At 45.9% G+C, this 25709-nt stretch overlaps 3 protein-coding genes and 1 long non-coding RNA gene across 7 annotated transcripts in view; 2 read left to right on the forward strand and 2 right to left on the reverse strand.

The window, feature by feature from the left end:
- LOC142962726 (connector enhancer of kinase suppressor of ras 2) overlaps window positions 1-231 on the reverse strand; it is a 58547-nt gene extending 58316 nt beyond the window's left edge. Inside the window, exon 1 of the mRNA XM_076103351.1 lies at window positions 168-231. Within this exon, the coding sequence (XP_075959466.1) occupies window positions 168-231 (64 nt within the window). The remainder of the gene's footprint in view (window positions 1-167) is intronic.
- Window positions 232-1347: 1116 nt separating this feature from the next.
- On the reverse strand, window positions 1348-3112 carry LOC142963025 (uncharacterized). Its single transcript, XR_012957375.1, has 2 exons — window positions 2794-3112; window positions 1348-2395 (listed from the first exon to the last, which is right to left on the reverse strand). It is a non-coding gene; the product is annotated as an uncharacterized LOC142963025 (long non-coding RNA).
- Window positions 2346-8825, forward strand: hdx (highly divergent homeobox). The gene is made up of 11 exons (XM_076103721.1): window positions 2346-2521; window positions 3955-4116; window positions 4497-4643; window positions 4825-5997; window positions 6087-6143; window positions 6297-6443; window positions 7051-7249; window positions 7338-7417; window positions 7886-7993; window positions 8091-8213; window positions 8318-8825. The coding sequence occupies exons 2-11, from the start codon at window positions 4051-4053 to the stop codon at window positions 8576-8578; spliced, it is 2361 nt and encodes a 786-aa protein (XP_075959836.1). The 5' UTR covers window positions 2346-2521; window positions 3955-4050; the 3' UTR covers window positions 8579-8825.
- Window positions 8826-9813: 988 nt separating this feature from the next.
- Window positions 9814-23966, forward strand: LOC142962556 (ribosomal protein S6 kinase alpha-6). Of its 4 annotated transcripts, XM_076103115.1 has the most exons (23): window positions 9814-9980; window positions 12580-12639; window positions 12721-12837; window positions 12949-13030; window positions 13153-13233; window positions 13519-13598; window positions 14327-14433; window positions 15099-15136; window positions 15418-15560; window positions 15650-15720; window positions 15835-15923; window positions 16167-16231; window positions 16639-16741; window positions 17059-17183; window positions 17796-17918; window positions 18459-18548; window positions 18639-18797; window positions 18916-19077; window positions 19252-19328; window positions 19542-19659; window positions 20036-20176; window positions 22681-22806; window positions 22837-23966. In XM_076103115.1, the coding sequence occupies exons 1-22, from the start codon at window positions 9954-9956 to the stop codon at window positions 22804-22806; spliced, it is 2184 nt and encodes a 727-aa protein (XP_075959230.1). In that variant the 5' UTR covers window positions 9814-9953; the 3' UTR covers window positions 22837-23966. The 4 variants fall into 4 exon arrangements, with proteins under 4 accessions (XP_075959230.1, XP_075959229.1, XP_075959231.1 ...); XM_076103114.1 differs by having other exon boundaries at window positions 22681-23966; XM_076103116.1 differs by having other exon boundaries at window positions 9839-9959; window positions 22681-23966.
- The last annotated feature ends 1743 nt before the right edge of the window (window positions 23967-25709 follow it).

Genomic DNA, 25709 nt, shown 5'->3' on the forward strand with positions numbered 1-25709 from the left:
ACGCACACGTCAGCCTGCAGGTTTCGGATGAGAAGGAGAACACACATGCACAGAGTGTGGCCCTCCGCTGCTCACCCACTACCACCACCACCACCATCATCCTCATTCTCACCACGGGCAGCACGAACATCACCCAGCCTGATGCAAATGAAGGGATCCACATTTACCTTTCATCCAGTCCAGCACTTGCTTTGGTGTCCATTTACTTATAGGTTCCATAACCAAAGCCATGGTGTCACAGTCTCGGCGCAGGACTCAATGCGGGCGACATAAAAAAAGGAAACTTGTCAGTCACATCTGGAATGACACGGCGGTGGGCGAATCTGAGGGAAAAGAGAGGTTTGTCAGTTTTATTCTCTCCATCAGAGCATGGCCGCCTGCAGAAACGGTGAACGGGATGTGGTGGTGCAATCCACGCGCACACACGGAGACACGCACACACGCACTCTCTCTCTCTCTCTCTCCTTTACCCTCCCTCCTTCTCGTTCCCTCACTCTCTCTCTCTCTCTCTCTCTCTCTCTCTCTCTCTCTCTCTCTCGCTCGCTCGTGCCTTCCCGCCAGCAGCCCGCGCGCTGTGAGAAGTGTATTCGGTGGGCGCGAGGGGATGGAGCGAGCCCTCCCCCTTCTCCTCTTCTCCTCCCGCCCGCCTCGCTGCAGCATCACAAGGGCCACCACTCATAACACGGACCAGGGAATGGTGCAACGCACACCATATAGGGAGGATCTCTCTCTGCCCCCCCCCCCCCCCCCCCCCCACACACACACACACCTTACACATGCATAGAGAGAGAGCAATAAAGGCTGTACAAAAATTACTTAAGCAACCCTTTAATGAAAACGCCATAATAGCGCAGTAGGGTCACTTTTGGTAACACAGACATACCATAAGTATACATGACTTATTACAGAAATTACACGTTTTCATGATTTGTATTTTCACAAATAATTCGTGTCATCATTAGCGTGAAACATCGCTGTTGTCTGCACGTTATGTGTGGTAGCCACATCACAAGACAAGGCAGTGCTTATATGTCAGCTGTTTCTTTTTTTCTTTTTCTAAATTCACCACAATCTGTGGATGAGGAAATCAGCATCAGTTGTCAGGCGCTGCTGCCCGGTGCATGAGCTCCGCTGTGAGAAACAGCGCCCCCTGCTGCGCACCTGGGACACAGGTGACGTCATGGATTAAAGCAGCATCCCCTCCACGCACACACACACACCACATCCACCAAAATAAGGCTCACTTTATATATATATAGGAAGATGGGGAAAGTAGCAGGAGATAGGATAGACAGATAGACACACACACAGCCTACAGTAGGAACAGATCACAAAACACAATGATCATACTGTAGAATAACTTACTTTATTTCTGTTACACGGAACCGACAAACAAAACAAACAAAGTTTCAAAGTGCAGGTATGCCACGTAGCTCCATACAAACCCTCAAACAGATTGGGATGCTCTACAAAGTAACAATAATGTCTGGTGGAGTCCTTCAAATGACACATGGCACTCAGCGGCTGTGTTTATGTTATTGGCAAGGTACCTCTAAAGGGGCAATGTTTGTTTCGACCTGGTTCAAAGGACAGAACATTTATTGCACCATTTGCCTAATGGCTCGGATTGCTGCGGACTAATTCTCCATGCATGCTCTGTGTCCTACGGCCATGTCTCTCTCCCTGATACATATTGTGCCATACTGCAGCAGAAATGCTAATAATCTATAAGACTGTAATAAGTCGTATTTCTGACGGTGCAGTATTACCTAGGATGAAGAGATGTTAAGGACCAGAGTGATTTTGTAGCTAAATAAAACATCTGGGATACTGTTTCTCTTACAGTCGTTTGATGACTAAGATAAAAAAAGTGATACAATTCATTGCACGACTATAGCTCAGTGCAGTATTGTAAGGTTCATAATGTAAGTATCTCAATGTAAAAAAAATGCAGATTTTAACTTTCAACCATCATTTTGAAATAGAAAAAAAGTATCAATCATGCACAAACTTTTCCTGTCAATAATAATAATTGGTTTTTAACAAAAATAACATTTGCTATCTTATATCACAAAGTGTAATAAGTATGTATCCCGCAGGGAAAACAGTCACTCTAAACATGTTCTGTTGGCAACATTCACAGCACCTGCTGTACATTCAAGCACAGCTTCAGTGACAGACTAAACTAAAGAAACACTTCGAAGGATACTTTGACATGCTGATGAGGACACAGACCCCATTCCCTATACAAAGTTTCGTCTGCTTCCATGTCTGTGACCTCCTCCTCCTCCAGCAGCCCACTGAACAAAGTCAATGGTGGGCGGGACCACGGCGCTCAGTTTTCAGCCCTTTCCGAATGTCACAGCGAAGATCTTGAGCTCCCATTGGCTCATGTCTGCGAACACGTCACAATCATGATTAGAATTGATGATCGGACGTTCTGATTTCATTGTCTAGCAAAGGGGACTGGTGGAGAAATCTGCTGAATTGGAGCGCTCGTCTGATTTTGACATCAAATATGGTAAGTGGGAGAGTGACTTCACTTTTCGCTTCAGGGGGGAAAAAAAAAACCGACTTGTTTTCGTTCGTGTCCGCCCGAAGCCAGGGGTCAGCGCGAGCGACCGTGCCAGGGGAAATCATAGATTTGAAGGAAAAGTTTAGCTGCAGCTATCCACGGGGGGAGAGCTAATGCTAATGCTAGCATAGCGTTTGGTTGGCTCAGATATGGCCGCTCGGGCCTGCAAGCTAGCGCGAGCTGTTTTGAAGTGGCCATTGTGCTGATGCGGCGCTTACCCCCGGTTTGTTTACCGTCTGGCTCGCGGTCGTAAAAGTTATGGCATGCGCCTCCTGTGCGGAATATTGGGTGACTGAGTCCCCGGGCTGTCGCCTCGGCGGTGTGCTAAGCTGACGTGCCCACAATGTGTTCGCTAATTCTCTCTCCGTAATGTTTCCATATTGGCTGTGGCCATGCGCAGTCAGCCTGCCACAATAAACCCGCTGGACGCTTATTGGTCGCACAACATTCCCGTATGTGACATATTTCTGTCTTCCTCAGAAAAACCTCTGTTCCAAACGGAGCAGTGAGAGTGTTTCTGAGGTGACTGTAGGCTGTTTCCTCCCTCTCTCTCTCTCTCTCTCTCTCCCTCCCTCTCTCTCTCTCTCTCTTCTCCCTCTCTCTCTCTCTCGCTCAGTGAGTGTACACACACACAACACACGCATTGAAACTCGTCCCACCGGATCTCATCTCAATAATAGTTCTGTGAGTGTGGCACATTGAAAAGATAGCTAGCTGTGAAGTCGACTGTTACCAATTGTTTTTTATTTTTATTTTTAAGGCTTAACTACTAAAACTAGATTATGTTCGTTCGATTACTTTATAAAAGTACATCTGTAGCTGGATTTTGTTTAACTTGAGCGTGCTTATGATACATGATAAAGTTTAGGTTTTTTTTTTGCCATAAGGTCAGCCATAACTTGCAATTAATACGTGCGTAATTGTAACTCCATAGCTTATGCATTTAAATGGTTTTCAGTTGATGAATAGATCAACGTTTTGCTGGGGACAACATCGGCTATTAGCGTGATTGATCGTGCTATTGATGCTACACAGTGGCTTGTCACAGCTGTGACAAGCCACTGTGTAGCATCAATAGCCTATTATACTTTGACAGACAGCGCGTTGTGTATTTAACAGCTTCACAATGCTTGCTGTAACTTTTCTTCAACATGTTGTAATATATCATATGGCAAAGTGTTGACTGGTCGTCTACCGTTTGATGAAACTGATCCGTGCACATCTCGACTACCAGGAAACAAAACTAGTCTTTTGTTGTTATTGAAAGGCTACAGAAGCAAGCTCATGGATAGAGTTGTCATTACTCTGTCATACTCTTCTTTAATGTTTTTTATTTACACTCTTTAAGCATAGCGTTGTCTGCGTTGCTTTCTCCTCAGCCACATTATCCAGCGGTGTGCCAGGTTCACTGAGACACGATGAGTGCAATCGAACCTGTGCTGGTCTAGAAACATGGAGGTTTTGCTGTGATCTGCATGGCTGCCCCGTTCCCCTCCAGTGGCAGAATGGATGCATGGGCACAGAGGCGCGGCCTGCAGACTGTGAGTATCTCCAGAGTTGTATTCCAATGTGAGCTGGAAAATAAAAGACAAACAAAACATGGCTTGAAATCATGACAAATGAAGAACAAAGCACAGGGACCGCTGCTGCAGTTGTAATCTTGAGACTGTGACATTGTCAAGGAGGTAGAACTATGTAATAGTTGATGCATTTGCTAAATTAGTGTTTAATATGAGAAAAGGGTGCGATATTTAGAATAAAATTGGCTGCAAAAACATTCACATTACGTCCCATAAACCAAAGAGAGGAAATTGCCCGAGTGTCATGAAGTTGTAAATGCGCACTAAATGCTTTATCTCTTTGACCTCATCATCTACCACAATCCGTCCGTGAGTTCTTTATCTCTGTCATTGTCTCTCAGATGAACCTGCGGTCGGTGTTTACGACTGAACAGCAGAGGATCCTGGAGCATTATTATGATAACGGGATGACCAATCAGAGCAAGGCCTGCTTCCAGCTAATACTGCAGTGTGCTCAGGAGGCCAAGCTGGACTTCAGTGTGGTCCGGGTAGGCCCATAGAAATGTGCTTGTGTGTTTTTTTCTGAATGAGCAAAAGGGAAGCACAACTCTGCCCTATGGTTTGTGGCGCACCGTTGCGGGGGGACGGAGTAATGCAGAGTCATAAATTATTATCCAGAACGTTTTGTTAAGTGACATTACTGAGCTGATTGCTCTTCTTCCCCCGCAGACATGGGTTGGCAACAAAAGACGTAAGCTGGCCTCCAAGGTGGAGCAGAACGGAGGCATGTCTCATTCCTTCTCCAGTCACGGACTCGCTGGGGGATTACTCTCCAATCACTCGTTAGCCGGAGGTCCGCTGTCCAATCACGGCCTGGCGGCAGGGCCGCTGCTTCCCGCTGACCTGGCTGCGGCGCGGAACATCCAGAACCGTGTACACCTCCTCCCCCCATCCTCGTCCTTCCCCTCTTTCTCGTCGACATCTTCCTCCCCTTCCTCTTCCTCTCCCCACAGCAGCGGAAGCAACAACAACAACAACGACGTCATACTGACCGGGATTTACTCCCTCAACTCCGTCCCCCGCTCCCGACCGAGACCCCCGGCGCCCCCATCTCAGTCAGACTCTGAGCCCTCGGCACACACGTCCTCGTCTCTGTTCAGCCGGGCCCTGCAGAGCAGGAGCAGCTCCGCCTCCTCACCCCTCCACTCCAAGCTGGTCTCGCTCTCTCAAAACCTCCCGCCCCTCACATCTGCCTCAGGGCCTTCAGTCTACACTGCAGTCAGGAAGGGAGCTTTATCCCTCGGGGGGGCAGGGGTAAGTGCAGGAGCAAGGGTAGTACCTCACAGCTGGACTAGGCAGTACGGTACAGCGCAAACTCGCCCTTGGTCCTCTTCCTCACAGCCCCAAACTCAGCCTCAGCCCAGACCTCACTCCAACCCTCAACCTCAACCTCCTGCCCCTCAGAAGACGTGGGTGCAAAGCTCTGGTCCCTCCTCCGAACACACACCTCGTATCCAGCAGGTCTTCACCTTGTCAGAAGGAAGCGAGGGGGAGAGACTCAGAGCCTCCCCCCCTCGCTCGAGTCATGAGTCTACCCGAAAAAGCCAGGAGGCGCCCCATCCCCGGGACGCCAGTCAGAACTTCTCCATCGCCATGGAAACCGGCGATGAAGAAGATGAGTGGCAAAGGGAAGAGGAGCTGGCAAACATGGCCGCCCAGACACACCTCCACAGGGAGCAGACGTCAACCAGCCCAACCGGGGCTGAAGTGTCTGCGGCGAGGGGAGGCCACACGCCGCCTATGGCGAGACCCAGACCCGCACTGCTTCACGGCAACACAACTGTTCAGGGCAGCTACTCCGTCACAGCACAGACCTCACTCACAGGGGAATCCGGCTCACAGGTAGGACAGGTTCTAGCGTTGTGGCCCCTTCCCTTCAAAGTGAATCCAAAGACTTGAACCTGACTGTGTGTGTGTGTCTCTGTGTGCAGACTTCACTCGGTGTGTCTGCCGGCCCCTGGATTATCAGCAACTCCAGAAAGAGAACAGTCAGTACTTTGTTTTTGTCACTTTAAACACAAACAATATACATTTAAAAGGTACCAGGTGTACTGTGTGGTTATTACACACTTACACTGACGCAGTCTGCTTACCATCAGCATGAAACTTCTGTAGTTAAAAGCAGGTTTTGTTGTTTTCAGCTGCAGGATCGGACCCAGTTCAGCGACGGGGATCTCATCCAACTGAAGCGCTACTGGGACCGAGGCATGACCAGCCTGGGCTCCGTCTGCAGGGAAAAGATCACCGCTGCGGCCAACCAACTCAATGTAGACACTGAAATAGTCAAGGTAGCCAACAGTATTTTACAAATGCAGAGGAATCTAGAAACATATGCCCCCCCCCCCCCCCCCCCCCTTCTCCTGGCATATAATGTCTGCAGTGTCTTTGAAACTAGAGAGATGTTTTGTAGACTTGTTCTCATCGTCCGGCCACTCGTCTATGACATTTAGCGAAAACACGACCATTTGACTCAACTTTAGAGAGCTGAAGGAAAACAGGAAAGAGCAACTTTTCTAGGTCACTTACTTGCTAAAAAGTTGTGTAAAAGTCACGCAGTTACATATCAGGGCCACCGTAGGAATGCTGATGGACTAAATATAGTCTCTCAGTCCTGACACACACATGACCCACTGCCATCTCACTTACTGGGATATTTATTGCAAGGAAGGAGAAACAGTACACCACCATCAGGATGATCTTCAAGTCACTGCGATAATTAAACTGCTTATTATTAATTTAGTTGAGGCTCTATATTTATTTTGCGTGCAGGTTATTTATCCTGATTTAACCATCACACTTTATTTTGAAAAGCGTATTGGTGTCATTGCATTGTAGTCGAGCATTTTTTGTTCAAAGTCTGTGACACTTTCCGTGTTCTCTTATTCCAACCGGCAGACATGGATCAGTAACAGGCGGAGGAAGTACCGTCTGATGGGTATTGAAATCCCTCCACCTAAAGGTGGGCCCGCTGTATTCTCCACCTCATCCCCAGGAAACGAATCTCCGAGGGCCCTCAGCCCCGACGACGTGGGGCTCAGAACGCCCGAACTCGGAGATGACTTGAATGATGAGGGATCTGTCTGCCTGTCTGAAGGTTAGGCCGCTCACACAATGCACACACAAACACCGGAGTGTGCATATGAACCGTGTATCTCAGCATCCGCGCAATCTTCTTGCTTTAGACGGCACGATCGGATCGCAGCATCGAGACGAAGAAGACGGGATAGATGTGTCCACTGCTACTCCACTGGCCAATAATGTGGTACGCCGTTATTACTTTGATATTACAGCACAGCCTCGTTACATTTAGTCACTTAGGAACGGGCGCTACTCAAACATATAAGTTCATATATTTGTTTGTAGCAACAGAACAACACCAGCCATACGTCAGCTTAGCACATTTTCCCATCATGCCTGGTCACGGCAGATGTTTTAGTGCTTTATCCCACCATGTGTTTCATGGTTAGCCCGAGCTAATTTAGCATAATTTTTACAGCACTGTTGAAGACACAAAACAGATGCACACAAAGCATCTTACATGACAAAAAACATGCAAACAAAACACAGATTCTGTGTGTAGCAGAAAACCTTTGTATCACCTTTCATCCATGTGGTTTACATAATAATAATTTACATAATAATACAGTAAATTACAGACACAGAACATAGGGAATAAAACCCAGAGCGGGACTCTCTTCTTGATCTAATCTCTGTGTTTTTTTTTTAACAGAAGATCGAAGTAATTGATGAGGACGAGGAAGACGAATATGGAGTAGATGAAGATGGTGACTTAGTGGCTTCAGACCTGGAGCAAATGCAGAGCCTGCTGGAATTCAAGGTGAAGACAAACGCAGGGCGGTGACAGATATTGAATATGAGACGCTAAATAAAAAGCACTTTAAATAACTTCTTGCCTCTTGCTTTGAACGTTTCAGCACGAGGAAGTGCAGTTCCTAGAGATTGAGCTAGAGAACCAAAAACAAAAGTACGACGAGCTCGTAAGCTTCACGAAGAGCCTGCTCAGCGCCGTGAGGAGCAATGACCTGGAGAGACAGCAGGTACGTTCACCGTCATGTTCACGCGCTGACAGCCGTGAAGCGAAGCGCCTCCCCCGTCGGTAGACGTTTCTCACCCCGAGGCCTGCTGTCGTTTGTGTGTTTAGGAACTCGTGGCCAGTCTACCTCAGCCTTCAGACCAGGACTGGGACATGACGGAGGAGAGAGGAACGCAGCCCGCCGACGCGTCGGCGGACACGTGCTCCAACCACAACGGCTCCCCGATGGCCGGGGCGGAGTCCCCGCCGGCCCCGGCAAACGAAGAAGTCCCGCTGGTCCCAGTGAACAAAGACGACACATCGACTGAAGTTACTGAGCCCTCTGCATCAGAGGAGCAGCTGCAGGAGGCGGCTACAGAACAAAAGTGACTATGTCATGTACATCCGCTCACATAGACTCATACAGATGTTTCCACACTCCACGTAGAAGCTGGTTTGGGACTATACGGTTTTACACACATTTACACAAACACTCTGGTAAACTCATGCTCCACGCCCAGTGCCTGTGGATTGATGCTTCACTACGACTGTTGGGCTGACAAATGCCTTTTTTACTGCATATCATCTGCCTTGCTCTGGACCGGTCCGGAGAGAACAATAAACAACCTCTAACTTATCCGTGTGGCTGTTGTGTTTCCCTTTTCTTATGTATCAGCTCAGCAAATGTAGAGAAGCAATACAAATGTAGAATGAATAATGTTCACATAGTGTAGTGGCTGATTTTTTGTTACAGTTGCAGTCATTAAACTCAACAAACCACAAGAAATTTGTCCAGATTCCAATCATAAAATTCAACCATGATTAATATAATAATGACTGGCTTGTTCTCATATGGCAAGTGAAAGATTTGACCTTTGATCATACGCTCCAGTTCAACTTTAAGACGATGCCCATGGTGACCTATCTATTATACTTTGAACAGACCAGCACTTTGTCTTGAGACGCTTTAGTAAGTTGCCGAATTGGATTCACAATTGAGTTTTAAGTTTAAATTGTGGCCATAAACAAATAAAGACGTGTAGTGTATTACATTACCTCACCACACAAAGACTTCGTGCCTGTGGGTGGGAGAGAGAGTGAGACAGAGCTGGAGGGAAAGTGGATGAGTTTTAAGCCTCTTATTTCCACTTGGACTTGGGATGGACAGGCTTATGGAACAGTGGCTTTAAAAACATTGAACTTACACCCTTAAGATCGGAGGCTTAGATTCATGGCTCACCACAAGAGGTGTCTGTTGTGCCCCCTAATTGTACTCTGCGTCAGCCATAAACTAAACTCCTTTGTGACTATTTCAGTCCCAAGCAAATGGTCCATCACCCGGATGCATGTGTTTCACACGCAGCATGTCACACAGCATCAAGTCCCCCCACGCCACCACGTCCTCTCTATCTCCAGATCCCTCGCTTCGGTTTGGACGGGGGGAAATCCTTAACTGAATTGCGTCATCAATACGTCAATAAACTCTCATTCACTGACGACCAGGTACCACGATAGCCGCCATATTCGCATCCATGGCAGGGTAGCGGTGCTCTCGGCAAGCGTATGGTCCAGTCATCAGCATCAACTATCCCCCCGCGGCGACCCCCCCACATCGCAATCCCGACAGTGGTCTGCTGCCACACGGCTTGGATCTGGTCATCAAAGCAGAATAGCCGGACTTCCACGGAGGGGAAGACATGCAACGTGGAGCGGGGGTCTAGGTGGACTACGATGCCTTAGACCTCGAGAGGAAACCTGGCACAAGATGGAGGTAAACAGCGTTTGTAGCGAGGTGAGTTGACAAATGCGTGCGTTGAATACTCATTTACTTCATTGTTTTGGTTTGTGCCGTCCCGTTAAGTTAGCTTGCCCTGCTAGGCTGGGTAGAGCTTAAATTCGCGTCACGACATGCAGCGCACCGTGATGCATGCTAACGCGCTAGCTAATGCTAACAGCTGGTTAGGTGTTTATTGTTGTTGCTCCGTCCGGGTTTATTAGTTTGATAGCTGCCCGTCCGGGCTTTTGCAACCGCTCGTTGTCCCGTACAGGTGACGGGCTCTCAATCGTGTGGCGCGTGACCTCCTCCTAGCTTTTGTTGTTATTTACACTTCTCGAGAGGAGTTTGCCTCCTAGCTAGCTTAGCGTATGTAGCATTAGCATGTAGCTAGCCTGCTAGCTGACAGCTTGCAGGCTTGAAACTTGGGAGACAAGTTTTTTTATTCAGCCTCCACCCGTCGTGTTAATGAAGAGCTGGTGAAGTGTTTCTATGTATCTATGGTACGGATATAGAACATTTCAGCAACGTTACAGTTATTCAAAGTTTAACACTAAGGGGGTTAAATGTGGTCAGTGAGGGCTGGCAGCAGCACAAGTGAATCAGTGATGCGGTTGTTAGCTTTAACTCTCGTTTTATAAATCTACGTAAAAACTCATTTCATTTTTTTAAAAGCTATTCATCAACACATAGCAGACTGTACATTACCGTGTATTAGCTGCATTAGTAAAGTGGAACGGTGATTAAACATTACCGCTTCATATTCTGTCCACCAGGTTCATAACAACAGGAAACTCTTAAACCGTTGTATTAAATATGAGCTAACTCATCACCTTCAGACCTTTTTTGTTTTGTTTTAGTGAAACCAATGATACCTTTCAAAGACTTCTCTAAATGCTGTGTTGTGACAACTGTGGAAAGGTTCAGGTCGCTTCTGTAAGGCCCCACGGTGAGGTGTCTTCTCATGTGCAGCTAAGCCAGCCTGACATCCTAAACCTCTCCGTCTCTGGGATTCTTTGCAGTCTTTTACACCTACAGTCCAAACTGTCTGTGTGGCTGTTTGTAGAGCCAGCAGAAAGCTATTGCAACATCCATTTCTCACCTAGTCCATTCTTTGTTGAGCTAAACTGCCTCCTCTTCCTCCTCCTGTGTTTGAAAGACTTCTACCACAGCATTTTTAATCTTTTTGGGGAGCTCGTTTTATGTAGGTGGCATGATGGAAATATTGAATAATTCATCAACTGTTGTGCCCCAAAATATTACTGTGTCTCAAAAAGTTTTTCATCTCTCGCCACAAGTAAGCACTTTAATCATGGTTTGAGAGCTGCCGAGATAACAGACGCACACAGTAAACAATACACGTATCCACTTATGCTGGGCTAGTGGATCACGCTGATTGTTTAAATCACTTCTTATCAGTTCTGATTTTGAAGTTGATATGCAATCAAAGGATTGCGTGCCGGTACCGGTGACTGCGAGATGATATTGTGTGTGTGTGTGGCTGTCGGGCATCTTTTCAAATGGCTGAAAAAAGGCTCGCCCGCTTGTGCTGCAAATGTAGGCCGCGCTATGAGCCACAGCCAAAGGTGGGAGTGAAAATGTATGTGTGAATTATGACACAAGCACTGCCCTGGCTTCAGAGATGCACCGAGGCTTACGTCTTGCCATTTCTGTCCCCGCGTCATCTCTTTGCTTTTGAAGAGTACACCGTGACTGATTTTTAAAATGAGTGTTTACGTGGATGATGTCATTCCATAGTGCCGTAGATATTGGAAAGTGGTTTGCTGGCCTCTGTTCTGTGGATGTACGTGAGTGTATGTTGGTGGCTCCACCCACTGAGTGGGCTTGCGTAGTGCTATGACTCATCCCCCCCCCCCCCCCCCCCCCCCCCTCCTCTTCAGAGGCTTGATGGAATTCAACACACAAACACACTGGACTGAATACATCATGCAGGCTGAGCTTTGGCACAGAATTGAAATGTGCAGACCTGGTTAACGTTACAGCAGTCAGTTTAATCGTCTGATTTTACTTGCGGTTGCTGGATTATCTGACATTCCTCTGCTGACAATATCACAGTGGATGTCTATTTAAACAAACGGGCACTAATCTGGCTCCTAAATGTCCAACTTTGTTTAAAAAAAACAAAGAAGAAGAAAAAAGTAACAAGCATGTTGCCACCACCATCAGCCCCGAAGCCCTGAAAGAGCTGGACCCCAGTTTGTCCTGAAGAGGCTGAATGCTGGCTGCAGCCCCAGCAAACACCCGACTCTCAGAGCCAGTCAGACATGTTGTTTTTTGCCCTGGCTGGGGATTAAGCTAGAATGCTAATAATAAGGGGCTTTATAGGGACAGGATGAGCGCTGGACAGCTGGACGGGCTCAGGGTATGTACTCCATACTGTTTGACAACAAAATAAGAGCGTGAGTTGCAAAAGTGAAAGTGCGCTGTTATTGCATGTGACTCACGGATTTCATCTGTTGAGTCCTCCGTCATACATGTGGGCGAGCAAGGCAGCTGCACTCACAGCCCTGCTCAGCTGAAACAACAAGGATGAGCAAGCTTCGTGGAAGGTGCTCGCTGTTGCCGACTCTGATGAGATCTTTTGCTTTCGCTGCAGGTCAACGGACATGAGATCATGGACGAGCCCATGGAGGAGGGCGAGTCTTTCTCACACTGTGTAAGTAGCGATGGTCTCGGGGAGCGTATAGGCGGGGTGACAGACCTGCGGCGGTCTCATACCGATACTGTTTTTGTGTAGGATGAAGAGACATACGAGGAGATTCCCATCACCCACCATGTGAAAGAGGGCTGCGAGAAAGCCGACCCATCTCAGTTTGAACTGCTCAAAGTCCTCGGCCAGGGCTCTTTCGGCAAGGTGAGGAAACGGAGCCGACAAATCAAATGTTTTCCATCGGTGCGGTCGCACTGGTGTTTTTGTATCTTTCTCAATTCCCCCCCCCCCCCCTTTTTTTTTTTTTTTCCTCAGGTGTTTCTTGTCAGGAAGCTCTTGGGTCCAGATGCTGGTCAGTTATATGCAATGAAAGTTCTAAAAAAGGCATCTTTGAAAGGTAAAGCAACTTTGTTTTTCGGTCCGGATCCACCGAGTCGCCCAAAGCGTTGTGTCCTCAGTGCTGAATCTCCCCCCCTCACTGTCCCCCGTCCCCCGTCCCCGTCTGTTTTGTCTCTACAGTCAGGGACAGAGTTCGCACTAAGATGGAAAGAGACATTTTAGTGGAAGTCAATCATCCCTTCATAGTGAAGTTGCACTACGGTAAGAGAAACTCTTTTTACAATAGTGCGCAGGCGTTTATATATAAATCATACAGATTACATCCCAGTACAGGTAGGGATAAGCTGCTTATGTAACATCTTCAGAGTAGTTTGAGGTATAACACAGATATTGAACATTAATTAGTCCTGATTAGTTAAGTTTATATTATATTAGTGTTTAATAGACAAGATTGCCACAATACACATTAAAAACAAAAGGATCAGGCTAATATCTACTTATATTCTGTCAATATCATTAATTGACTTTCTCCCTTCTGTCTCCCAGCCTTTCAGACAGAAGGGAAACTGTATTTAATACTGGACTTTCTCAGGGGAGGGGATGTATTCACTCGCTTATCCAAAGAGGTAAGCTGACGTTGTGTTGCCCAACATCTCATTATACTTAAAGTGTATTTCTGTCTGCAAAGAAAAGTACAGCATGTCCTTGTCATTCTATTATTTAATGGTCTTTTTGTTCTTTTTTTTGAGATCCCTAATGTTTTAAACATGTTTGTGAAAATCAGAACTACGTACGCCACAATGTTATTCTAACCCCCCCCCCCCCCCCCCCCGTGGAATTGTTAAGCTGACAGCTACAAATGGAACAGGTGCAAATTTGGTATGCCAAAAATAAAAAATGTATTCATTTTATAAGAGCATACGCACGGCCAAGTCATTTGTCTCTCGTGTTCTCTGCTTTTTATTCAAATTGCAACTTTGATTGAAACACGAGTGCTTTTCCTGGAACCTTATTTCGCCTTGAGATTGTTGTTTGTCAGTTAGAGGCTAAAATCAGCCCTTTTCAAATGCGTTCCATGCGTGATTGTCCTCCAGATAGACCTTGTGTTGAAAGCCAGCCTCGGAGCCGAAGCGATAGCTGCCGGCAAAATGTCAAACCAACAGCTCGCTGAGTCGTGTAACCTCTTTGAAATGTTGATATTGTGACAATAATAACGCTCTGTTTTCTCTGTTTGTGGTCACTGAAGCGTGATATTGAAGTTGTCTTTTTTTTTTTTTTTTTTTTTTTCTTTCTTTGCTGCTGAATATCTCTTCTCTCCTTAGTTCAGAGAGTAAATTTGTCCAGTTCTTATCAGGTTATGTTTACAGAGGAAGATGTGAAATTCTACCTTGCAGAGCTGGCCCTGGCCCTCGACCACCTGCACAGCCTGGGCATAGTTTACAGAGATCTCAAGCCAGAGAAGTAAGAATCCTGGACTTCGCCTTCACCTTTGACCCCCTCACACTCCAACCCTCCCCCCCACTGTCGTCGTCAAACTTACTGTAGATGTAAATACAAAACCACGGATTTTTGCCTTGAACATGTAAACTGTACGGCTCTGTCCGTCGTCCCCTGCCAGTTTCAGCAAGTTGATACATTTGTCAGACATTGCTGTGATTAACACAGAACAGAGGGCGTTTAACGGATTTCATACCAGATATATAGTGAGGGGAAAAAAAGTGACAATTAGTGACATTTGGTTTTCATCACTTACAGATAATAACAATCATATGCGTTAATGAATTAAATGTGTTGCAGTGTTTTCCTGTACTTGACACGCGACCCTCCCCATAGCGTCACAAACATCTATTGTCACACTGACTCATATACCAACTCACACATTGCTGACTTGCCTGAGTAGTTTCACAATCTGTGACCGGATGTGTACAGTGTGGCTTTAATCGGGAGTCCTCCAACCTGTTATTCCTCGCCACTAGCAGTCCATTTCAAACCTCCAGAGCTTAAGAACATAAGAGAAAGATTTCCCAACACCTCCAAGTGATGTTTGAGGCACGAGATGACTGTAAAACATGTCGTAATGCTGGTTGAAGCTCACCTCCACGGGAAACCTGTTTCTTGTCTTTCAGCATCTTACTTGATGAAGCTGGACACATAAAGTTAACAGGTATGCTTCTGACTCAAAATACCTAAATGTAAAAAGTTATTTATTGAAGAGTCTGATCTAGTTATTAGTCTGTAATTACACTGTTTCATGTTAAATGTGTCTTTGCTGAGAATAGATTCACGACTCCATTTTTGTCCTCAGACTGACTTTCCTCAGAAGCTATTTTTTTTACGTGTCTTTTGCCAACACCTAAAATAATAAAAGCTCTGCACGCTATAAAGACTGGATGTGGCCGTCCGGTCGGCTGTGTGTCTCACCGTTTTTGCTTTGCTGTCGCGCAGACTTTGGCTTGAGTAAAGAGTCAGTAGATGCTGATAAGAAGGCGTATTCCTTCTGTGGTACGGTGGAGTATATGGCCCCTGAGGTGGTCAACAGGAGAGGACACACACAGAGCGCCGACTGGTGGTCTCTGGGAGTGCTTATGGTACGGAAACGGGCTGCTTTCATTAATATTGACTGGTTAAAAAAAATAAAAAAAACCTGTTGATAATGTTCCTTTTTCTTTCATTGCAGTTTGAGATGCTAACGGGGACGTTACCGTTCCAAGGCAAAGACCGAAATGAGACCATGAACATGATTCTCAAGTGAGTCGCTCGGCGCTGCGTGATTGAGAAAGTTGAGCAAGAAATGATCTCCACGTAGCTCATCTTTCTGTCCATATTCACCTGTCGCTCTCTGCTCCTCTCTGCCCCCTCCAGAGCGAAGTTGGGAATGCCCCAGTTCCTGAGTTTGGAAGCCCAGAGTTTGCTGAGAATGCTGTTTAAACGTAACCCTGCTAACAGGCTAGGTAAGGTGTGCCAGTGAGTGCGTAGATCTGTTGAAACAAAATAAAATACCGTGTGTGTGTGTGTGTGTGTGTCGCTCCTCACATTGCGCCACTCGCTTGAGCTTGTTAGCATTTTGGCACCCGCTTAAATCACATGCTGAGAGGAAGAAAAAAAAAAAAACGTGTGAACGTGTTGTTGATCCTTTACGAACAATAAAAACTGCCCTGCCAGGTTAACTGAACCAGAGCGATCTGTGTCTTTAGGGGCCGGGCCCGACGGAGTGGAGGAGATCAAACGCCACGCTTTCTTTTCCACCATCGACTGGAATGTGAGCACACACGCACACACAGCCTTCTCATTTCTCACACACACACACGTAACTCTCCAGCTTCTGTTGAGGCTTCACACCTAACAAATGGTTGGCTTGGTGAGTTTTGGCCATCAGTCTTGGCCACGCCAGCTATGTGTGTGTGTGTGTGTGTGTGTGTGTGTGTGTGTGTGTGTGTGTGTGTGTCTGGGCAGAGGGCCAGTTCTCACTGTGTGCGCTAATAGCGCTGCGTGAGTGTTTAAGAGCCTGCAGGATGCTATTGGCTGGACCGGGCTGTATAGAGAGGGATGGGAGCGGGTTAATCTGGGAAGGGGTCTCCTTGGCAAAACAGCCTGTGGTGGGGTTTAATTTCTAACAAGTCATATGTGTGTTTTCTGCGTGCGTGTGTGTGATTGGATCACCTGCAGACACTGTACAGGAGAGAGCTCCAGCCCCCGTTCAAGCCTGCGGCAGGTAAACCAGATGACACGTTCTGCTTCGACCCAGAGTTCACCGCTAAAACGCCTAAAGGTAAATTCACACCTACACACACACACACACGCTTCTCAGCTTAAACGCAACAGCAACTCCTGCAGCCATGGAAACTGCAACTGAGCACTGACTACAAGAAATAGCTCCAAATTTGTGTGTGTGTGTGTGTGTGTGTGTGTGTGTGTGTGTGTGTGTGTGTGTGTGTGTGTGTGTGTGTGTGTGTGTGTGTGTGTGTGTGTGTGTGTGTGTGTGTGTGTGTGTGTGTGTGTGTGTGTGTGTGTGTGTGTGTGTGTGTGTGTGTGTGTGTGTGTGTGTGTATGACCATATATATTCTGAACTGTCTTTTGTACATCTAGACTCCCCAGGTATCCCTCCCAGTGCTAACGCCCACCAGCTCTTCAAAGGCTTCAGTTTTGTTGCTCCAAACCCGATGGATGAGAACAAGAGCTCCCCGCTGCTCAGCATACTCCCTATAGTTCAGGTGAACACACAGCGTCTTCACTTTGCAAATGTCCTCCATCACAATTTACACAGGCTAATTATGCGCATATTAAACCTACATGCATGAAGCTCACACGCAGGTATTGTTTCAGTCTTTAGCTTTTGTGTGACGCTCGGTCGCTGCACTTTAGCATTTGTACTTGAACTCTGTTGCACGCTTAACTCTTCCCGGGGTGCTTACACACTTCATTTCTTGCCTCTGTCGGCTGCCTTCGCTCACAATGTTCACTGCAAACTTAAATGTGGATTTCTGTATAATGAAGTCAAATCGGGGTCTAGATTAAGGACGTGATGGCAGAGATGAAACTCTATGTCATGGTTCCACTGCAGCGCTACACCTCACACTCATTGTCCTCCCACGTAATGTGTAAACAGGGAGCCGAACACAACAGTGGTGGTTAAATATGCGACGACAGTTTGACTGCTGAATACGTAATAACGTCACTGCTACAAGTTCCACTCTGGCATATATTCGTGAACCGGAGAGTTGAAGCGAATGCCGTGGAGGAGCACACGACACCAAGTTTATGGTTCATTTATTCGGATGTTTAAAGAATGTATAGTGTAACGGTTCAAGTCTTGTTCCCTCCAGATGCACGGGGGCTCGACCAAGTTCTCCGATCTTTACGAGCTGCAGGAGGACATAGGGGTCGGCTCCTACTCCATCTGTAAACGCTGTGTACACCGAGTCTCTGCCATGGACTATGCTGTGAAGGTAGTGAGCTTTTTCCTTTTTTTCTAATCCACAGTTACTCCTGAGAGTTACCTGATGAAATCACACTTTGGTTGGCCACTGAGCAGCCTCGCATGAGCAGTTGTTGGGGTTTAAATCCTAGTTTCAACCTGCTCCTCCAGAATTAAACTGGTGACCTTTCAGTAAGAATCCTGCTCCTCTGACCCTTGGGCCACCGATACGTTATGAGTCATGTTGAGTATCAATAGTTGCGTCGAGGCCGTGTCCGTTTTCTCTCATGGTCAGCACCTCTTGAGTACCTGTGTATGTTTTTATTGAGATAAAAAAAAAAAGAACTAAACTCCACTTTTCCTCGAGACTGTATGAAATTGCTGAAAATGGATTAAGCGTGCCTGTTGTAGTTAGTGTTGCCATCACAGCAGCAGAGGGCAGCAAAGCTAAAGCCTCATTGCTGTTATCTCAGCTACTTTAGATTGCTACGTTTCTTTATTTTCCTATTCAGCCAGTAGGCGCTCTAATTTGACTAACTGCTCGTATCTTTATTGTTTCCATGTGTCTCAGATTATAGACAAAAGTAAGAGGGACCCCTCTGAAGAGATCGAGATCCTGATGCGATACGGACAGCATCCCAACATCATCACTCTGAAAGACGTCAGTATAACCTTCGCGTGCCAGCGTTTCACGATCTAACAGTTTTTAGTTTGCCACCGTACTGACCGTGTGCGTGTGTGTGTGAGACAGGTGTATGACGAGGGCAGGTATGTCTACCTGGTGACGGAGCTGATGAAGGGAGGGGAGCTGCTGGACAAGATCCTCAGGCAGAAGTTTTTCTCTGAGAGAGAGGCCAGTGCTGTGCTCTACACCATCACCAAGACTGTTGACTACCTCCACTGCCAAGGGGTGAGCGGACGCGTCCGTGCACACGCACACTCACACACACACACACACACACACACACGAGAGCACAAGTGAGAATCTGCTCCTCTTAACGTTTTCCCTCTCCTCCCCTTTTCCCCAGGTGGTGCACCGAGACCTGAAGCCCAGTAACATCCTATACATGGATGACTCGGGAAACCCCGACTCCATCCGGATCTGTGACTTTGGATTCGCCAAGCAGCTTCGGGGGGGCAACGGCCTGCTCCTCACCCCCTGTTACACCGCCAACTTTGTGGCGCCAGAGGTGAGAAACGACGGAAGCGAAGAGAGAGCAAATGCTAGAGGGAATACAAGACTTGATACCAGACAGAGAGGCTATATAGATGAGAGGGTATGAAGTGTGAGGGAGGAGCAGCTTCAAAGACGTTGTCAATACGAGTCCCTAAAGGTTTGCCTTTCTTTGTTTGGGTCGCTCCAGGTACTAATGCGGCAAGGTTATGATGCAGCCTGTGATATATGGAGCCTTGGAGTTCTACTGTACACCATGCTGGCAGGGTAAGACTGATGATTTGTCCTAATGTGGGAGGAAATGATTAATAGTGAAGTGTCCATTTTCTTAACCAGCTGTGAATGTTATTACTTTCAAATTTATTTATTTTTTTAGTTGCAAATTTCACCACAATTTCAAATAGTCGTAGTCATGCTGTTGTTTAATCCCCACAAAGCTGCAGTTTCCTTACGGCTTGTTGTTTTTGAACCCGCCGTCAGGTACACGCCGTTTGCTAACGGGCCCAACGACACGCCGGAGGAGATTCTCCTCCGGATAGGATCCGGAAAGTTCTCTTTGACTGGTGGCAACTGGGATACGGTGTCGGACACCTCAAAGGTACACGATGAGGTGGTGTGTCTCTGAAGCTGATTTGCATCGGCGCGGTGACTTTAAAGCATATTAAAGTCTCGTATCAATGATTTTGTTTCCTCTCATGTCTGTAAAGCACTCTGCTCAGTGGGAATGTGCTACCAAACCCTAATTTGGCTGTTCTATGTAGATTTGATCCTATTTGGATTCACTCTGTGACTGTGCGGAGTGATAAATCATGACACAAAGCTCTGTTGTAAAACAGACGAGTCCACATCAAAGACAGCATCTTTTTCTTATGCGCTTTTAAATGAGCTGAAACGTATTGTGAGTTTATCGATCAATCTCACTGTTTTGGTCCCACGTGTACTTTCTAAGACTGGATGTTCTCTGTGCGTTCCAGGACCTGCTGTCCCATATGCTCCATGTGGACCCTCATCAGCGATACAGAGCAGAGCAGGTCCTGAAGCATTCCTGGATCACCTGCAGAGACACGCTTCCACATTTCCAGCTCACACGCCATGACGCACCGCATCTCGTCAAGGTGGGCATATATATATATATATATATATATATATATATATATATATATATATATATATATATATATATATATATATATATATATATTCATATTCTCCCGATAAACAAACTTAAAGGCTAGTGGTATCTCAAAGTTGGGATCTCAGATGTGTTGGCCTGATGGGTAAATTCCACTTCACTCAGTGTTCCTAAAGATGGAACCACATCGTCTCTCCGCAGCAGAAAGGGGGTCTGAACTCTGCTTCATGACGTCACACCCTTGACATATAAAAGGGATTCGTGCGCTCCTCACCTCATCTATTACTAATGCCTCATCCAACAGAGCAGACGTCCCGGGTCTGAGTCTTCTTTCAAACAGAACTCATCAGGTCGTATTTCTGACACGACGCGTTTGGGGCTCAAGTGATTTGAGTCGTGAGAGCACTGTTGCTAGGCGACTGATAACAAAAAAAAAAAAAGGATGTTTCTTTGTTCTTCACTTCGGTGAATCTTTTTTTTTTTTTTCGCACTCCAACATCGACACCAAGTTTAGGAATGATGGGACGAATAAGAAAAGGAACTTCCAACATCAAAACATAAGCGTTCATCACAAATCGTGAACTGGAAGCGATCAGAAACTTTCCACAGTAAAAACAGCACAACAGAGCAGGTCATCCTTCTCCCCCCCCCCCCCCCCCCCCCCGAGATCTCACGAGTGGTGCAGTCCCTCTATCGCTCCATCACCCCCCCTACAGAGAGAGGTTGTCTCGAGCGGCCGCATGTAGAGACACTCAACTCTGAGGCCAGCCTTCCTGCACAGGAATCTGCCTCTCATCTGTGATGCCGCTCCTTCAGATGCAACCCAAAGCCTGTGGTCACCGGTGAGGGTCTGAGCAAAGACCAACAGGAAATTGAGAGCGTCACTTTGTGTCTCGGTTCTCTCTTAACACCACTTTAACAACATCGAGCCTCTCAGTCCTTTTGACCCTCAGCGAATGGCCTACAAATATTCCTCGGTGCCAACATAACTATGGATGTTTATCCATGTAATGCAACACATAAGTTACAACTCATAGAAATACAGTTTTCAGTGCTAATTGTTGTGCTTGAGCCACCAGCAGACGGCACAACTATCGTCAAGCAGGATGGACGGTTCGATAGATTCACGGCCACATCAAATTTTTACCTTTCTGTTAGCACGACGGAGACCGTGCACAATTTTGTCAATTTTGGTGTTGCTGAGTGTGGACTCGTCATCCTGCTCGTACTGCTGTCACAGATCTATTTTTTGCTCTGCTCCTCTCTAGCGCATGTGATTCAAGGTCTAATAAATAGTTTGTATTGAAAGGCCTTGCTGCACACCGCAGCCATCCTCCCAGGTTATTTGCGTAATTGCAAGTCTCTTTGTTGGCTTGAACAAGTCCCGTCCTTGAATTCTCAATTTGGCATCTTCTCTGTCAGACTGGATGTCACAGACTCTTCTCTATCAACTGTAGAGGCACACTGATGTGTGTGTGTGTGTGCCCGAGGAAGTTGTGGCTTCACGAGCATGAGTCACTGTAGCTGGGTTTTTAAGATGAACCTACAGATGTTAAAAGCCCAGTGTTTGGTCCAAGTGCTGACGATGACGATGACGATGCGTGTCTGATTCATCTCTGGATAAGTGGGTGGTACGAGATAAACAAATGTAGTGCAGTACAACGTTGAGTCAGCAAGATGGAAGAATGGCTCTGCTTCTTTTGTTGAGGGGGTGTATACAGATGTTTTTCTAAATTAACAGAATTATCATCAGGCGGCAACCTCCGCTTTTAAAAAGTTAAGCCAATGCGGAGGGGCATTAAAACTTGCATTCTCTCTAGTGACCATCAGGGGGCGACTCCTCTGGTTGCAAAATATGTTTGGTTGTATAGAAGTCTATGAGAAAATGACTCAGTAAACATTGTAAACATGAGTTTATGGTCTCAATCTCTAGTTTCAAGTCTTCTTCCATACAGCATGATGCTCATTTAGTAAACTATGGTCCATTTAGAGTCAATTAGACCATAAATCAGGATACGCTTTAGGGCGGGGCTACCTTGTGATTGACAGGTCGCTACCACGGTGTTGTCCAGTCTGGGAGTTGTCCGTCTTTTCGTCTTACAACTTTAACACTTTCACAGTGTGTTTTCCGTTCATGAAAGTCAACTATTACATTTTGGTTGCCTTAAGATTCAGCGTTTGGTTGTACTCGTAGCCAAGATGGCGACAGCCAAAATGCCAAACTCGAGGCTTCAAAACGGCGAGCCACAAACCAATGGCTGACATCCGCCACGTCCACTTCTTATTTACAGTCTATGGTATCATGTTGAAACGAGCATCACAAACTCAATACTAAAACTTCCGAAACAGGCCGATCCCCTGACCTGCACCAGAATGTAAGAATGCAAACTCGCAGCACGGCAGCACAAGTGGTACCAACAGTGTCAAAGCCGGATTCTTGTATCTATTTAAAAGTAAAAAACGCATGTTCATGTTGTTGTTTTCCAGGGAGCCATGGCTGCAACCTATTCAGCACTGAGCCAGAAGACGAGTCAGCCGGTGTTGGAGCCTGTGGCGGCGTCCAGTCTAGCCCAGAGACGCAGCATGAAGAAACTCACCTCAACTGACATGTAGACACACACACACACACACACACACACACACACACACACACACACACACACATCGCTCGCCCTCCAGTTTTGACCTCACTCTGTCGGACTGTCATACGCAAACAAACACAGACTGAAGTCCTGGCCAGTCAGACCTACTGTCTCCCTTTTTTAAATCTATTTATTTGGCGCACCCGACATGTGCGCACACACACACACACACACACACACATGCACACTCGCACTGGACGAGGTTGCATAGTGAAGAAGTCAGCTGAGGAGGAAGAGGGGAGACTCGCATATCTGTTACTGCTGGGGAGACAGACTTGTATTTATTTCCACAGCTTTCATATGCACTTGCCCTCCTCGCCTTTCATTCTCCCTTCCTCGCGTGGGGAAGAAACACACCAGCTGATGTGCTCCTTCACTGTGATTGGCTGATTCCGAGCTGCTTTTGGTAAACTGTGCCCCATACTCCCTCACTCTACTCTGCTCTTCATCTGCGTTCCGCTGTCCTCCTCGGTTCTGTCTCCTTCCCTTGTCGTCTGTCGCTGTCTTAAAGTTCTTTCCTTCAAAGTGCAGTTAATGGTTTGTGTGTGTGAGAGTGCTGGCAGGACGATATTGACTGAGGGACATCAGAAGACTGTTTCCTCTCTTAAAAATAATGACAAAAATATGATTCTGCTTGTGGCGGATTAGAAAGTCTCCTCGGGATCAAAATCATCCGCCAGCACTTTTGTTCCATGAATGCATGTGTGGACGGAACGCGTGTTTCTTTTCCCTTCAAAGTTCGCCGTCTGACTCCTGTTACTGTGTGATGCTCGCAGCGTATCAAAAGAGAAGAAAAGCTGCAGATGTTAACGTCTAGAGTTTGAAGGTGGAACAATGTAACAATAACAGAAATTCTAGTTTGCAAAAAAAATATATATAAATATATATATATATGATGAAGATGAGGAGCATGTGGGGGAGCTGTAGGGATTTCTCTGGGGGGGACGGGATGCACCCCATCGAACCAGAGAGGCTGAATTAAAAAGAAAACAAAAAAGATTCCATGGATATCTCTTCAAAAAGACATTGTGGAAATTGTATGATATTGTATTTATTTCATTTGATTTTTAAGATTCTATTTTTCTTTCAAGTTCTGTATATATTGACATTAAAGATCATTATTGACATGCACCCGGGCCTGAGCTGGTTTGTTCCGTTGCAGACGTCGGGCCACTCGTGAGACATTAAAAAATCTCTTCAGAAGAACGGAGCCAATAATCGATATATAACGGCAAGATTGTGTAAACGTTTGCTGAACATAGTGTTCACAAGTGGAAATTACAGGATGATGCATTGGTTTCCATAAATGTTTGGGTGGAGAAGTGTGTGTTCTCTTCTTGTTCTACCTTTTTGACAAAACAATTGAGACGTTTATCTGCGACATGCTGAAGCTTAGTTTAACACAAGTAGAGAAGACTGACTCAGTGATGTGAGTTACACACACTGATGAAGTGTTCAGATTCTGAAAATACAACTAAAGTAAAAGTTCTGCATTCTAATGCTTTTACTTCAGTAACAGTATGAAAGTAGTATCAGCTAAATGTACTTAAAGCATCAAAAGTTGTGCAGTAAAATGTTCCCCGTCAGTGTTTTACTATTATATACATAATGTTTCTGGATGAATATTAATGTGTAAGTTGCATCCTTTATATACTGTTGGGTAGTTTAATCTACAACGATGCATCATATCCTGTAAAATCCTCGTATGTTTTGCTGCGCCGTCGTCCTGTGAGAACAACAAATATCTCAAAAGTCAACTTTTCATGAGTTTTCAGCTTTGCTAAGATGCATTTTCCAGCTGATCCAAGAGGCTTCATAAAAGATTTTATTTAGCTTAAGAAGTAGAGACAATTTTCTAAACAAATAATGGAAGTGAATCATATTTTAATATCAGAATTGATGCATAGTTTTCACTGGACAGGAAAGGTATGAAACATAAAGTAACTAAAGATAAATGTGGTGCAACAAGTACAATATTTGCCTTTGAGATATAGTGCAGTAGAAGTATAAAGTTGCATTAAATGGAAATACTCAAGTACAAGTACTTTGAATTTGTACTTAATTAAATTCCACTGGTTTGCTAACATTAGCCACCACCAGCTACTGCACCAGAACCAGTTAGTGGGTGTATTGAATGAGATGAGGGCGTTTTAATCTTAAGATTTCATCTCGTCCTTTGTAAGAATACGATTGAGTAATGTCTGTGGTACTTAAAGCACGGTTTAGTTTGTCTTAGATCGGTCTCCAAAGACGGCCCTCTTACTCTCGATCATCCACAGACTCCACTGAACACGTTTCATTTGAACATTTTACTGGCAAAGACTTTGTGTGACTGATGTAACCCTCTGTGTTGGGCTGGCTGCGGAGATGTAATAGACGGATATCTGGAAACGATGATAAATTAAGGGAAGTGGAACAAGATGCAAACACGTCATTATCATATTATCCCTTTATTAAGGTCATATGTTGAACGTGTTAGCAAACGGCTAACTATTCACACATCCAGCAGAACCGGAGCAACATCAGGGTTCATTGGAGGTCCGGCAAGTACACGCTCTCCTTTTAGCTCTGCTTTGGTCTCTACCGACCTCTGAAGAAAATATCTGGCTCTTAGTTGCAGAATACTTCACTATAATCGCTAAATTCGTCGGCCATTTGGTGCTGGTCAGGTGGCACACAGTCGGTTTATCAGAGCAGTGTTTTAACTGGATGAGAGCCTTAAGAATGAACCAAAACTAGGGATGCTTCCCTGAAACTCGGTTCTAAACGGGAACTGTTTCTAAATGAGTAAAAACCCGGAGTATCGGTATGTTCAGTTGCGAATATATTTTAAAGATTTTGGAAGTTCTTGTGTTGCTGCTCAAGAAAGACTAT

Source organism: Anarhichas minor, unplaced genomic scaffold, assembly GCF_050575085.1.
Source record: "Anarhichas minor isolate MPS153535 unplaced genomic scaffold, ASM5057508v1 ptg000028l, whole genome shotgun sequence".
Taxonomy (NCBI): Eukaryota; Metazoa; Chordata; class Actinopteri; order Perciformes; family Anarhichadidae; genus Anarhichas; species Anarhichas minor.